Below are 14,885 nucleotides of genomic sequence, written 5' to 3'. Positions count from 1 at the left end.
CTGTGTTAGCGACCATCATCATGGACTAGAGAAATAAACGGAAGGACCAATAAATAGGACACAATGGTGAGAACACAAGAATTTCCCACTTTCCTGGGAAGAGACTGGTTGATCTGTAGCCATGGTAACAAGTAGCCACCCAACCGGACCGTTAAATGGATCCAAGATGACTTGCCCCAGGGAACATGCTTTGACAAGGCAACGATGGACTCCCCTTAGCTTCTGAGATTCAGCTGATCAGGAAGGGATTCACTCTGATGAACACACTTGTGAACGCTAAGCAGTCTTACCTGAAGAACTACATGTCACAGCTCACTCCAAAGACTCACCAATCCTTGAACTCCATGCTTCCCCAAATCCCTACCTACATAAGATCAGCAGTCTGCTCTTCTCGGAGACAGTGGTAGACCAGTTCTTCACTACACTAAGCAATACATTTGGTTTGTTTATATTTAGATAGTGATAGTCACACCATCCTCCTCTGACTTTTAGATTGTGCTTTAATTTCTTTTTGTAACACCAGCAGAGTTGTATCATCAACATCTGGGGGCCACTTTTAGGACCTAAGTCCTCCCACTCTTCTCTTGGATCATATCCCCACTGCTCAAGAAGGTCACATGGTACTTACTCCCCAAATGCTCAGTGCTTGTTTTATTTGATTTTCTCTATATGCTCCGAGGTAGGACAGACATTTCATAGATAGAGAGATCCTAGGATTGGAAGGTCACAGCCTATGTCAGAGGCAAATGCAATAACCAAGTTATATTGGACACATGAGAATTGCCACCAGTGAGGGCTTTGTGAGAACCAGAACTCATATTCCATCTCTGAGAGGGAACTCCTGGGTACAGCTTGCCCCAGAAGACCGCTTTTAAATGTTCCTCCATCAGAGTGCGCGCGTGTGTGTGGTCAGGGGCAGGGTGGGAGAGTTTCATGTTTTCAGTTTTTCCACCAATACCGGTCATCTTCATCAAAAGAATACCAACTGTCACCAATTATGATCTGTGGCTTGAGTCGTTGGACCTCGTTCAGAAGCTTCCGTATTTGAGTGGGATATTGCCATTTCCACAACCTGGAGAGGCAGAAGGGGGACACATTACTCTGGGAATTTGCTTCTGCTTCTCCTTTCCTTAAAATTCCTGGAAACAGCATCAAGGATCTGAAACCTCTTCTTGTACTCTTGAGGTGCTCCACAGAGCAAGAGTAAATCCCTACATGTGAAGGCACACTTGCATGTATTAGATGCTACACTGAGCTTTTATGGGCATCTGCCCCTCACCACGGTCCTCAGAGGCAGGCATGATTACTCATCCATCCGTAAACTCCTTCCTGAGAACCTTCTTTGTGCCAGGTCCTGTTATAGGGTTCAGAGGCACAGTGATGAATAAGGCAAAGCCCCTACCCTCAGGAAGCTTATATCCTAGAGCAGGAGAAACAGGTATTCAAATAGATACACAGCATCGTTTCTATTTTACAGATAGGGAAATAGGCTCCTGGAAGGTCCAGTAGTAAAATCCAGGTCTGACTCTTCAACTGCCAAGTCCCATAATCACAGGCTGAGCTTGTCCAAAGCTATACTGCTTCATGAGTCATTGATGCAAATATGCTCTCTTTCAACCCAATATTCTGCCTTTCCAGCTTCTCTGCTGAAGAGATCACTGTGACAGTTCCCCTTGTCCACACTGAAGTCTCTGAATCCACAGAGCCATGCCTTCCATTCCATCCTTCCCCTCAGATCCCACACTACAACTACCCTGTTACATCCATATGTCGACACTTGAGCCCTGCACAAACCCAACCACCGTAAGCTGTGCTACACAGAGGCAGTTTTTCAATCAGGGAGTTTGCTATTGAAATAAATATAGGACAACCAACCTCAACCGTCTGTCCATCTTAACCGTTTTTCAGTGGGGAGTTCATCTATCCTCATAACTTTTCATCTTCCCCAATGGTGTTCACCATCTATCCTCATAACTTTTCATCTTCCCCAACGGTGTTCACCATCTATCCTCATAACTTTTCATCTTCCCCAACTAAAACTCTGTGCCTATTAAACACCGACTCCCCATCCCCTCCCCCTCCTCCAGTGCCACCATCTACCTTTAGTCTCTATGGATTTGACTGCTCTAGGGACCTCACTTAGGTAGAATCATGCAGTATTCGTCTTCTTGCACCTGACTTACTTTGTCCATGTTATAACAGGTGTTAGAACTTCCTTTTGTTTTAATGCTGAATGATATTCCACTGTGTGGATATATCACACTTAATTTACCCATTCCCCTGACCGCAGATGCCTGGGCTGCTTCTGCCTTTTGACTACTGTGAATAATGCTGTTGTAAACATGGATGTACAAGTAATTCTTCCAGATCCTGGTTTCAGTTCTTTTGGGTATGTACTCAGAATTGTTGGATCATATAGAAATTCCACTTTTAGCTTTTTAAGGATAAACATCTGATTTGTATGTTGTCTCTACATTCTTCCTAAACCCATGCAGAAGTAAGCCCCATGGTATCAGGCACCTTACCTCTGTCTCTATCCCTATCCTCAGTACGGTGCCCAGAACACAGTGGGCACTTAGTGGCTGAATCAAGGATCTGGTTGTTGAGCCACATCTCAGCTTCTGGGATAAAGCGTTTCTCCACCAACCAGCATGCTTTGTAGCAGAAGGAGGTTTGTATCTCGGAAGACAATCGCCAGGGACTCACCCGATTATTTGTAGGTTAGATGTGGGTTGTGCAAAGGCGGGACACAGCTTCATCATTCCTACGGGGCTGAAATTGTTCTGCATCAGATTCAGGCTGGTCAGGCGCTGGCTGCAGAGGAGAGCCGAGGCAAGGGCCTCACAGCAGCCAGAAGTCAGTCCACACGCCTCCAACCTGCAGGGCCAACACGCCAAGAAATGCCTCCAAAGTTCAGTGACCGACCCTTCAACCCACTGGCCTTTCATGGCAATGTTTAAGATAGAGGGGTGGGCTCTACCACTGGTGTTTCTGGTTTCTAATGGATTCCCAGGCGACGATGCTCGTTCTCCTGTTAAGAGCCACTGGGTGACTTAATTACAGTCGTGGAAAGAATGAAAGATAAAGGGTGAGAATGCTTGCAACTAGGGAACAAAGCAAGGCACATGGAGAAAGACTTGCTGAAAACCTGCATTTCACCCGGAACCCAAGAGGCAAGAAGGAAGCCAGGTGAACAGGGCAGGAAGTAGCGATATAGGCTTGGGAGTTGCACTCACCTGACCCTCGCGGAAGGAAGGCTGGGACATGTCAAAGACTCGGACAGAGAACCAGACAGCCACAGGGGAGTCAGAGGCCACGGTGTGAAAGGAGGCTGGGCATTTTAGGTCACATTAAGGATTTAGGATTTTATCCTAGGAGCAGCTGAGGGCCAAACAACTTTGTTGGATGTAATAATGGATGGTGGCCATGTTCTCCCATGTTGGAGATGCGTGTTGAGGTATTCAGAGGCTGAACAACAAACTATAACTCGCTATGAGATGGTTCACCAGATAGAGCAAAAGACTGATGATCGTTTAAACTGGGTGGTGAGCATGCAGGTTTTTAATGTCCCAATCATTCTAGATTCTGTGTATTTGGGAATGTCTTGTGATAGAGTAAAAAAGTTGTGGGATGTGCTCAAGTATTTTTAAGTGCCTATAGTTAGATGGTGAGGTGGGGTTGAATAAAGCTTATTGTTATTATTGGTTTTGCTTCTAAAATAATATCTAAGCCTCTGTGAAAACAGGAAATCTCTACTAGGGAGGCTGTGGAAAGAGGTGAGGGAAGGTAATTCAGTGATAGCATAAGGCACTTGATAGATTGCCGATATGAGTGAGATTAAGCTGTAGCGGTAGGGATTTTTCCTCCATTGTTTCAGAAAGAAGGGAACGTGGGTACAGATATTAAGTGGTTTCATGGTGGAACGTGCAGGGCTTTCCTATGAAATGGCTTCATGTTGATTCGAAGGGGGTGAGGTCATTTCTTAAGCACCAGGAAGAACAAGGCAGGTTCAAATGGAATTGTGAGAGTTGGAACACTGTCTTTGTTCAGCAACTTCACGCCCAGGTCCCCCTTCCTCTTCACCCAGCCCTCATACTGGGGACCCCAGGAACTCACCCAAGCCTCCTCAGAGAAGCTCTCCTGTGTTTCAGCCCCTCGCACAGCGCTATGATGCCTTCATCACCCAGGGCATTCACTGCCAGATCCAGGCTCTTCAGGTGTTTGCTCCTTGTGATCACATGGGACAGTTTCTTACAGCAGGCGGCAGTGAGATGACACTTAACCAGTCTGCAAGAGGAGAGCCCATGTCATTTGAGGAGAGGGCTAGAGGGGGACGATGCCCAGAAACATCAGTGGGGCTTTCCTGGACTCCTTCCTCACTGGGAACCTTTCTGTCCATCCCTGGGAATGGCTTAGGTTGTGCAGCATCCAGTGGCTCAGGTAAGGAGGGATGATAGTGCAGGTGGGGAAAGCATGTGATGTGGCTGGAGGGATCTCTGGAAAAAGAAATGAGCACATCAGAGCTTGCTTCCCACCTGCAGATGGGATGAAGATTCTCCCTGGTGGATGGAGAAAAAGAGACAGGAAAAAAAAAAATGAGGAGAAGTTGGTAGAGTCCCTGAGAGGGTGAGAAAAGATGACAGATAACAGAAGGTACTGAAATGCTAGATGGGTTTGGGGTCCGAAAGGAGAGGCATCTTGTGCTTCTGTTTCTGGGACGAATGGGGAGGGTGGGGGCAGAGAAGGCCCCTGAAATACCGACTGCATGACTCATCTGAGTAGAGATGATGGGAACAGCTCCACTGTCTCCTATCTTCAGCTAAGAATAGAATGATCCCACTGGGGATGAGAGAGTCCATCTTCACGAGGCGTTCACACAAAGAATGAGCAAGAGCTCACACCTGCAGACCAGGTGTTAGGGCTCACACCTGCAGACCAGGTGGGAATGGCTAAGCCTCAGATGCCAGCAAGGATCAGTGATGATTATCCCCCAGCATTTAAGCATAACCCCAAAGAAGTGGCACCTCCAAGTGATTAAGCTTTAGTTTCTACACCATGCAAAAGTAGAGCTCGAAACACCGATTTCATGAAAACAAACACAGGACTAATACTTGGGGGGGGGGCACTCAGATCTGTGGGCTATGATCTCTATCCAGTTTCTTTATTTATTATTGGAGAAGGAGAGATATTAAAATGGTCCTACTTTTTGGTTCACTGATTTTTTTTTTTTAAGATTTTATTTATTTGACAGAGAGAGATAGCGAGAGAGGGAACACAAGCAGGGGGAGTGGGAGAGGGAGAAGCAGGCTTCCCGCTGAGCAGGGAGCCCGATGCGGGGCTCAACCCCAGGACCCTGGGACCACGACCCCAGCCGAAGGCAGATGCTTAACGACTGAGCCACCCGGGCGCCCCTCTACTTTTGTAACTGAGAAAAAGATACTACCAAGTACACAAAGATTTAGAAGGTACGCATGACTAAAACATTGGACGTAAGCTCAATGTCCAGCTTTAGGGGATTTTTAAAGTTATGATGCATCATTCAGTGGAATACCATACCATACTTAGTTTATGATTACGGTCTGCAGATCCTCAAGGGACAGAATGTGAGACTAAAAGGCAAGGTTTGGGCTCCTAAGGGAGTTCTGGTTTCCCCTGCAAATGATTGGTAGGAGAACTACATGAGCCTAGACATGTGAAATATTTAAAGCCCTGTGCCTGCCATGTGGCAAGAATGCTTTCAGCGGTAACTGCTGGGATCCTTTCTTTGTAATACTTATGCATCCAGGAGGAATTTGCCAAAGTGTTAACTGCTTTGTCAGATTGGAGATTCATTTCTGTTCATTGATATCTTTTAACTTTTCTATAGTCTGTTTAAGGATGGAATAGTCTTATTAAATAGAAACACTCCAATAAAAGGTAAAGAAATTTGAGCCCCAGAGGAAGAAGGTATTGAGAGAGAGCCCCTCCATCTCCACCCTACATACGGAATGAACAGCTAAAGAGTAACTTAGGGCAAAAACAGGTTTTCTGAAAAGTGAACAGGTTTTAGAAATCGAGGGTGACCTAAGCTCCAAAAATCCAGTTGTGGGGTTCCTGTCTGGACTCATTTTTGTGTCCTTCCCACACTCACTGTGGTAAACATATGAAAGCATGAGCATCAGTTGACCCAACTAGACCCAACTAGACCCAATTACCAAGAAGTAATTTTTGGTACCAGTCTTCCTGCTCACATATCTGGACTTTATAGGAACCCCAGTCCCCAGTATGGTAGAACTGACCCCCGACAACCATTGAAACTTACTCCAGGTCCTGGAGGTGACAAGATGGTTCCATCAGGACCTCACAGAGAAGGTTCATCCCACCATCTTCCACGGGGTTCATGCTAAGGCTCAGATGCGTCAGATGTTTGTTGCCCATAAGTGCAAACGCAAGAAAGCCACAGCTGGCGACATCCAGGTTGCATTCATTTAGTCTGTGGGGCGCACACACGGGAAAGAGGAAAGTTATACTCGTGACTTGGTGTCACCTTGGGTAAGCCATTTCTGTTGGCCTCAGTTTCCTCCTCCTTTGGGAGGGTATTATGTAAGGGGGTACTTAGGGAGGTTTCAGCTTGGGTAACAGGATGACCATGAAGTGCTTGGTATGATATCTAGCAGAATGCATGCACTGGATGCCGTTCAAGATGCTCTTTTTAATTTTCCTTCATACTCAATGTGTCGCTTTCCAATAGCTACTGTAACAAATTACCACAAACTTAGTGGCTTAAAACATACATTTATTATCTTACAGTTCCGGAGTTCAGCAGATTTTGACTGAGGCAAAAATCAAGGTGTCAGCAAGGCTGTGTTCCTTCTGGAGGCTCCAGGGGAGAATCGGTTTTATTGCCTTTCCTAGCTTTTATAGGGCTGCTCATAGTCTTTGGCTTCTGGTCTTCAGTCAGCAATTATATCCTGTTACCATATCTCCTCTCCCACTTCTCCTCCTTTCCCTCATAAAAACCCCTTTGATTACATTAGGGCTACTCAGAGAATCCAAGATAATTTCCCATCTCAAGATCCTTAACTTGCTCACACCTGCAAAGTCCCTTTTGCCATGTGAGTTCACATATTTACAGGGATTAGGACATGGGCATCTTGGGGAGCAGGTCACTCTTCTGTCCACCATACTCAGCATCTTCCCATCACTTATTCACTGAGGAACCTTGGAACCCACAAGGTAGACACGTACATTAAAGTTATATTCTTTAAAAGAATTTCTGGCTACAGGTATACCATTAACATATGTTGATTTTTTAAATTAGAGAGTTATTGGTGAACTAATTGGTCAATGGGGTGAAGTGGCAGAAAGCAAAGTGACCCCAGCAAGGCAAGCTGGCAGTGTGGGACAGGTGTAACACCCATCTTTTGTTCTCACCACCAGACCAAAGATGTAGGCTAGAAGAATAACCTGGCAATGGGGTAGCAGTTTTCAAAGCAGTTATGGAGACCCCTTGCTCTACGCTAGAGTGCATGGCCTCCCCTCGCTGTGCACGTGGTACTGTCCAGAATGGTGGGGACAGTACCTCTGTGGCTGCCAACCCTGTGTCACTATTACCAGCATCCAAAAATCTCAAGTATCCAGCTCTCCCTACCAGAAACTAAGCTCTGTGAACTTAGGGACCACGTCGGTCATCTCTGCATCACTGGCAACTAAAAGTGTTCGCCAGTTGCACGTGCTTACTGTAGTCAGTCCTCATGATGCAGGGATTCTGTGTTTGCACATTTGTCTGCTTGCTAAAATTTATTCGCTACCCCCCCCAAGTCCATTTCGTGGTGCTCATGGGTCCTTCATGGACACACGTGCATGTGCAGAGAAATATTCACACATGCTCCCTGAGGCTGAACTCGTTTCAAATTCACTGTCAACAGGTATCCTTTTCATGATCCAGTTAGTGCCACGTTTTCCGCATTTTTGTGTTTTTTGTGGGTCATTTTGTTGTTTAAGATGTGGTGCTAATGTGTGGAGCTGAAGTGCTGTCCAGCGTTCCCATGCCCAAGAAGGCTGTGCTGTGTGGAGAAAGTGCTTCAGAGATGAGCTTCGTTCGGCCATGAGTCATGGCGCTGTCGGCCCTGGGCGCAATGTGAGTGAATCAACAATATGTATTAAATAAGGGGTCTTTAAACAGAAACACACAAAGCGAGGTTAGGTACTGGTTGGTTGATGAAAATGTGACCAGAGGCTCGAAGGAACCTAACCCTGTGTTTCCCCTGGGAGCAGTGGTTCGGTGTTTGTGACGACTTTATAGAACTGCAGGAAATAATGAGAATCGCCTGTATTTGGATAAATGACGACTTCCCACTGTAAGAAAACGGGCTGAGATGGAATTTTCCAGGGAAGGAGGAAATTGGCGGGGACAGGATGCAGCCCTTATCTGTTCCCTTTATCATGACAACCGTCCTCCCACTGCTTTGAGCTCGCGAGCATCACATGCGGTTTGTAACAAAGCAATGCAGTCCTCCCAAGGAAGCAAGCTGGACTCACGTCAGCCTCTGTAGCCCACAGGTGGGCACTTTTATGGCTTGACACAGCTGATTCACGCCTTCACTCCCCAGGCCGTTGCTCGACAGGCACACGTGCGTCAGACTCTGGTTGCTGGTGAGGGCTGAGGCCAGGTCCTGGCAGTCGGCAGCTGTGAGGCCACAGCTCCCCAGTCTGCAAGGAGAGAGCCCCCAGGAAGGAAAGGGTGAGGTCTATTCTGAAGGTTCCCTCCCTCCCTCCTTCGCAAATAAGGGAAAGAAATCCTACCCCATGGCTGACCATGCTCTTGCAGACGTATGCTGAGGTCACACTGTGTCTTGCATTTAACTTGCAAACCCAACCCTGATATTTATATACATGGCATGGGTGACTAGATCTGCCATCACCCACAATGGGAGACACATGGACAAGGTCAACCTGCTCCCCATCCAGGGGTCCTTGCTCCTTACATGCGCTGTGGTGTGAGGTGTTGCCCAGATTAGGAACCTTCCTATATAGAAAGTGCTCTTCCTATTCCATCCGTTTCTCAAAGCTTCATACATAATAGCACTTGAAAATAAGAATTTCATACTACTTCTCTCATGGGATTGTGGCAAAGCTAAATGAATTAACACATCTAAAATGCTTAGAGCAGCACATATAGCAAACATTTACTCCCTATTACTGACAGTGATTTATTTTGATGAAGAAATACTGGCTGGGTTGGATTAGAAGGGGGTCAGAATATGTAAGCCTGAAATATGCCACTCGGGCATAAGGATGATCTTGAGCTGAAAGCAACTGAGAAAAAGCAGACACAGGAAGGGCTCGGTGCTCTCCCCCATCTGCCTAAAAACAGGGCATGAGTTTCCCTTGTACGTGTGTCCCTCCTCTTTGGTACCAGCAAGAGAATGACCCTTGTCACCAGAGATGGGCATGACATGGGGATGAGTCATCATATAACATTTATCTACCATTAATTCCTCTCATATACTTCCTAGTCACCTACCCACAATTTATCAGCCCCTAGAAGCCCCAAACGCCTTTTGTCTAGTCACTTCTCCACAATTTAGCGTAACTTTGTTAAAATGATATATAAGCTTGAGTCTAACCACTTCTTTGGGTTACTCACATCTTTTCTGTGAAACCTCCATGCATGTTAAAAAAAAGTAGTACCAATACAATATGTGTGTCCTTTGTCCTGTCAATCATCAGTTTAATTTGCAGGCCTCAGACACTGAACCTAAGAGGATAGAGGGAAAGTCTTTTCCTTCCCCTACAGACTGAGGGAGAGAAATGTTGGCTTCTAATGTGATTCCCCCCGCCCCCGGAATTTAAAGGGTAATTTGTGCCATTTTGTTTTCAATTTCCGCTATGACTTTAGACTCAAACTCCCCAGGAAAGAGGGATGTTATTGACATGGCATGTTTTGGGAGTGATGGGGGGGGAAACAACTTTGCCCAGATTGTAGGTCATCGAGGGGGAGATTTCCAAGTCTTAGGTATCAAACCAGAGCTCATGTTTTAGTTTTGCCTTTTATTTCCTATGTGGCCCTAGACAAGAGATTTTTCTTTCTTCTGGATTCTGTTTTCCTTATCAGCAGATGGGGTGAAAATAATTCCTATGTGGCAGGTTGTGAAGGGTGGCATTAATGGGATTAGAACACTCAGCACAGGGCCTGGAAGGACACCATAGATGGCGGCTCCAGCCACAAGCTAAGACTCTCCGGGATTTTGGCATTGGTGCAACTTTCCAGTATATAACATGGCAGTGCTAACTCTAAGCAGAATGCCGTATGTGAGATCCCCAGAACTTATTTGTCTTTTAATGGTACACCTGTACCCTTAACCAACCTCTCCCCATTTCTCCCCCCAACTGCCAGCCCCTGGCGGTCAACGTTCTTCTCTCTGGTTCTATGCGTTTGGCTTCTCCCCTAGACTTTTATATCGTTCAGAGTTTGATAGCAAAGACACAGATGTTATTTACTGAGTCTTCTTTTATACCTCAATATTGGGGCACTCCCATGGGGTCAGAACTCCCATTCTAACCCTTGGCTTAGGCGTCCACTAATTCCCCTCCCCTCCTTCCCCACCATTTGGGCCATGTCAGCTAAGAGAAAGGAGCCCTGGTGGACAGAAGTGCAACTCACATCAGCTTCTGCAGGGTGCACTGTGAGGCAGTCAAGGCATTGCAGAGCGGCTTTATGCCCTGGTTTGACATCTTATTTCCTACCAGGCTGAGAGATTTTAGGCTGATGGACGTAACAAGGATTTGGGAAATCACCAGGCAACAGGCGGGCGTTAGTCCACAGTGATCCAACCTGCAGAGATAAACAACGTGAAATGCATTCTCACTTCTCGCCCCAAAGCAACCCATTTCCCTGTGCACCAGCTACTCTGGCCATGTTGCTGATTTCTGGACACAGTTTGCTCTAGGCTCAGGGTCTGAGCATTTGCTATTCCTTGTGTTTGCACCATCCCTCCTCATCCCAAACCCACATCTTTATGTGGTTCAATTTTTCATTCAGGTCTCCTGAATGTCACCTCTGAGTTCGCCAGTCTCACAACCTTACTTAACTGTGCCTGCCCCACCCCACTGCACCCGAAACCCCTCTATCCAGCATTATTTTATGCATGGCAATGATCACCAGCCAATGTTTCATATATTTGCACTTTAAAAAAATTGAAGTATATCTGACACGTAATATTGTGTAAGTCTAAGGTATAAGCATGTTGATTTGAAACATTTACATACTGCAATAGGATTGCCATTGTAATATTAGTGAGGACCTCTGTCAGGTCACATAATTATTTCTTTTTTGTGGTGGGAATAATTAAGATCTAGTCTCTTAGCAAGTTTATGTTAATAATACAATATTGTTGCCTATAATTATTATACTGTGTGCTAGGTCTCCAGGACCTATTTACCTACTAGTTGCAAGTTTTACCTTTCAACAACCTATTTCTACTTTCCCCCACCCCCAGTCCCTGATAAACACCATTTTACTGTGTTTTTATGAGTTCAGCTTTTTTAAGATTCCATATGTGAGATCATATGGTATTTGTCTTTCTCAGACTTATCTCAGTTTGCATAATGTCCTCAAGGTCCATACATGTTGTTGCAAATGGCAGGATTTCCTTCTTTCTCAAGACTACTTGCACTTGTTTATTGTTTGTCTTCCTCTCCAGAATGTCATCTCGATGACCCTGGCTTGGAATGGCAGCTCGCAGGTTACAGAGCAAAAACGCACATGGTGCAAAGCGAAATACTCTTCCGCAGTTGCTCTGTGTCGATTAAAGCTCAAAACAGAGCTTATGTTTCTCTGTCTCAGCATGGCATCCAGTAGCAGTGTCTTTAGACCAAGTTAATCTAATTGACAAAACACATGCCCAGGATCTACAAAACCGTGTTAACAGCCCCAAACTGGAAATGACCACATGTCCCTGGACAGGTGAATGGCTACATTACTGCAGTGTGTCCGTCCTACTGAATAGTACTCAGCCCTAAAAATGAACATGCGATTGATACCCAGAACAGCATGGATGATGGATCTGAGGGGCATTTGCTGATTGAAAAAAAGCCAATCTCAGGGGCGCCGGGGTGGCTCAGTCGGTTAAGCATTTGACTCTTGATTTTGGCTCAGGTCCTGATCTCAGGGTCACGAGATCGAGTCCAGATTGCCCTCTTCCTTTCTGATAGGTTTGCAACTTGCTGCAAATGATTATTTAACAAGGAAAGACAACAACAACAAAGCCAAAAATGCAGAAGCCATACCCAGAATGTACCTCAAAGACTCCAGCAAGCAGTTTGGGTGTCTTAGCGCTTCACACGCCATCATCATATCTGCCTCCTTCAGGTGAGTGCTTTCCAAGTTCAGGTATTTAATATTACGGTTGGTAATGAGAGTCAACCAGAGATGACGAAGGCCCAGGGTAACCTGCGCACCTTTAAATCTACCCAATAGAAAGCAGAAAATACGACGAGACACAGGAGACAGCTGTATCCCAATTTTCCCCTTTCCCCTCCTCTCCCATTCCAACTCTCTTATCTCTCAACTGTTGGCATTTATGTAATCTTAAAGATTTTTAAAATTTTGTAAGTGATCTCTACACCCAATGTGTGGCTCGAACCCACAGCCCTGAGAATCAAGAGTTGCACACTCCACCCACTGAGCCAGCCAGGTGGCCCACATTTAATTTTAAAGCAACAAATACTTGAGCATCTATGATGCATCAGGCACTGGAAACAGTATTAAGTGATGCTGATACTCCATGTTCTGATGGAGCTTGATCTCATGGGGAGACACTCATCAAAGAGCTGAACCAGAGTTACGCTGAAGAATGAAATGTGGTCGGTCCACTAAGAACGGAGCTAGAGGGGCACCTGGCTGGCTCAGTCAGAGGAGCACGTGACTCTTTTGATCTTGGGGTCGTGAGTTGGAGCCCCATGCTGGGTGTAGAGTTGGCTTAAAAATAAAATCTTAAAAAAAAAGAACAGAACTATAAACAGATATGGTCAAGTTCAGGCTGAAGAGAAAGGTCAAATGTCCGAAGAGTGTGTATATCGTGACACCACTTGGATTAAAAAAAAAAGTCATTTGCCAATATATACATATAATTGCGTGGGAAGTTGATGAGTAATTAGGGCGATAGGAAGTTGAAGAGGCATCAGAGGTTTTACCGAAAACCCTTGTAATGCCCGAATCCTGTTACCATTATGATGCGTTACTGCTGTATTACAAATACAGTGATGACACAGATTTAGGCTCATCACTGCGTGGCAAGAGCTAAGAGCAGGGGTTCCCAGGGAAACGCTAGGGTAAAGCCGGCAGAGGGGTTTGGTGCAGGACGGAGGTGAACAGGGCACTGTCAAGACCCTGGCACAGTCCAGCTTACGGAAACTACTTAGGGAAGGGGTACAAGTGGTAAGAAGGGGAAGAGGTTTGTACGGAGAAGTTGCATGTGCTTCTCCTGGTCTTGGAGGGAAGAGTCCAGAACAGAACCTTTGTCTGCAGCAGAACTAGCACCATCTCCTACTCCAGGTGCTTGGTGAGTACCCTGGGGTCTACCACGGACCCAGGACCTTATTGGGTGTTCAAATATTTGTTACCTTATTGATGAACGTAAAAGCATTAAGACCTGACTTAAAACCTCCCATGAGTCAAGTACTTTGATCTTGCAATGGCCTCGTGCTCCACCCATTTGCCTGCAATGAGCTCCCCGCACCTTTGGCCCTAACAAACTCCTATTCATCCTTCAATACCCAGTGCGAATGAACCTGCCTCAGTAATCCCTTCACAGGGTCTTGAGTTTCTCCCTATTGTGTGCTTTTGGGAACTTGGCTCCTGTATCTTCCACAGCAGTTATCCCCTCTGATTACATTCTCAGATGGGTCTTTTCTGGTAGGTGGGAGAAGAGAGTGGTGACAGAGCCATGCCAAGGGGCATGTACCAGGGGCCGGGTAGCCTTACATTAGATTCTGTATTTTACAGGTTGGCTGCCTCAGTTTGATGCAGAGGGTCTTCATGGCCCATTCATTCAGGATACTGCCACTCAGGTCCAGCTGTCGCAGGCTTGGGTGGGTGCTGAGTACGAAGCAGAGACTTTTCCAGCACTCATCAGCAAGGGTCTTAATCGGCGTCCTACATTGGAGAAGGAAATCAACATTGGCTTCCACTGGATGGGGTTTAACATGAGCATTGCCACAACAGTGTCAGAGGAGAGGAACCAGGCTGTTATGGCAAGACGGGGAGGACTTCAGAGGTCCTGAGGTCGATTTAGTGATGTCGCTTTGTGCTTTGAATGCGTGCTTGCACACACACCCTGCCTCCTGAACGGGGTACATACTAAGGTGATGCGGAGGCACCAGCTCTTGAATTGGGTTTGCCCTTAGAGTCTAGCTCCCCCTTGGATGTAAAATGGTGCAGCCACTGTGGAAAACAGTATGGAAGTTCCTCAAAAAAGTAAAAATAGAGCTACCGTATGATCCAGTAATTGCATTTATAAACATCGAATTTTGAAATTGAATTGAACTGAATTGAATTGAAATCAGGATCCTGAAGAGATCTGCGCACTATCATTCCCAACAGCCAAGATATGGAAACAACCTAAATGTTCGCTGATGGCTGATGGACGAATAAAGAAAACGTGACCCATACACGGATATATACACACCAGGGGATATTATTCAGCTTTAAAAAAAGAAGGAAATCCTGCCATTTGCAACAGCATGAATGAACCTAGAGGACGTTATGGTAAGTGAAATAAACCAGCAACAGAAAGATGCGTACGATCTCATATATAGAATCTAGGGCGCCTGGGTGGCTCAGTCGGTTAGGCGACTGCCTTCGGCTCGGGTCATGATCCTGGAGTCCCGGGATCGAGTCCCAC

At 45.9% G+C, this 14,885-nt stretch overlaps 1 protein-coding gene across 1 annotated transcript in view; it reads right to left on the bottom strand.

The window, feature by feature from the left end:
• Positions 1–939: 939 nt before the first annotated feature.
• The window catches only part of LOC117998009 (NACHT, LRR and PYD domains-containing protein 5-like), a 21,563-nt gene continuing 7,617 nt past the window's right edge, over positions 940–14,885 (bottom strand). Inside the window, 8 exon segments of the mRNA XM_034986529.1 lie at positions 940–1,072; positions 2,707–2,877; positions 4,117–4,287; positions 6,302–6,472; positions 8,521–8,691; positions 10,646–10,816; positions 12,282–12,449; positions 13,967–14,137. Of these exon segments, the coding sequence (XP_034842420.1) occupies positions 940–1,072; positions 2,707–2,877; positions 4,117–4,287; positions 6,302–6,472; positions 8,521–8,691; positions 10,646–10,816; positions 12,282–12,449; positions 13,967–14,137 (1,327 nt within the window).

Source organism: Mirounga leonina, unplaced genomic scaffold, assembly GCF_011800145.1.
Source record: "Mirounga leonina isolate KUSES-001 unplaced genomic scaffold, KU_Mleo_1.0 Mir_376, whole genome shotgun sequence".
In the NCBI taxonomy this organism is placed as follows: Eukaryota; Metazoa; Chordata; class Mammalia; order Carnivora; family Phocidae; genus Mirounga; species Mirounga leonina.
Note: the sequence above shows the minus strand (reverse complement) of the source record. Positions and strands in the feature narration are given on the sequence as shown.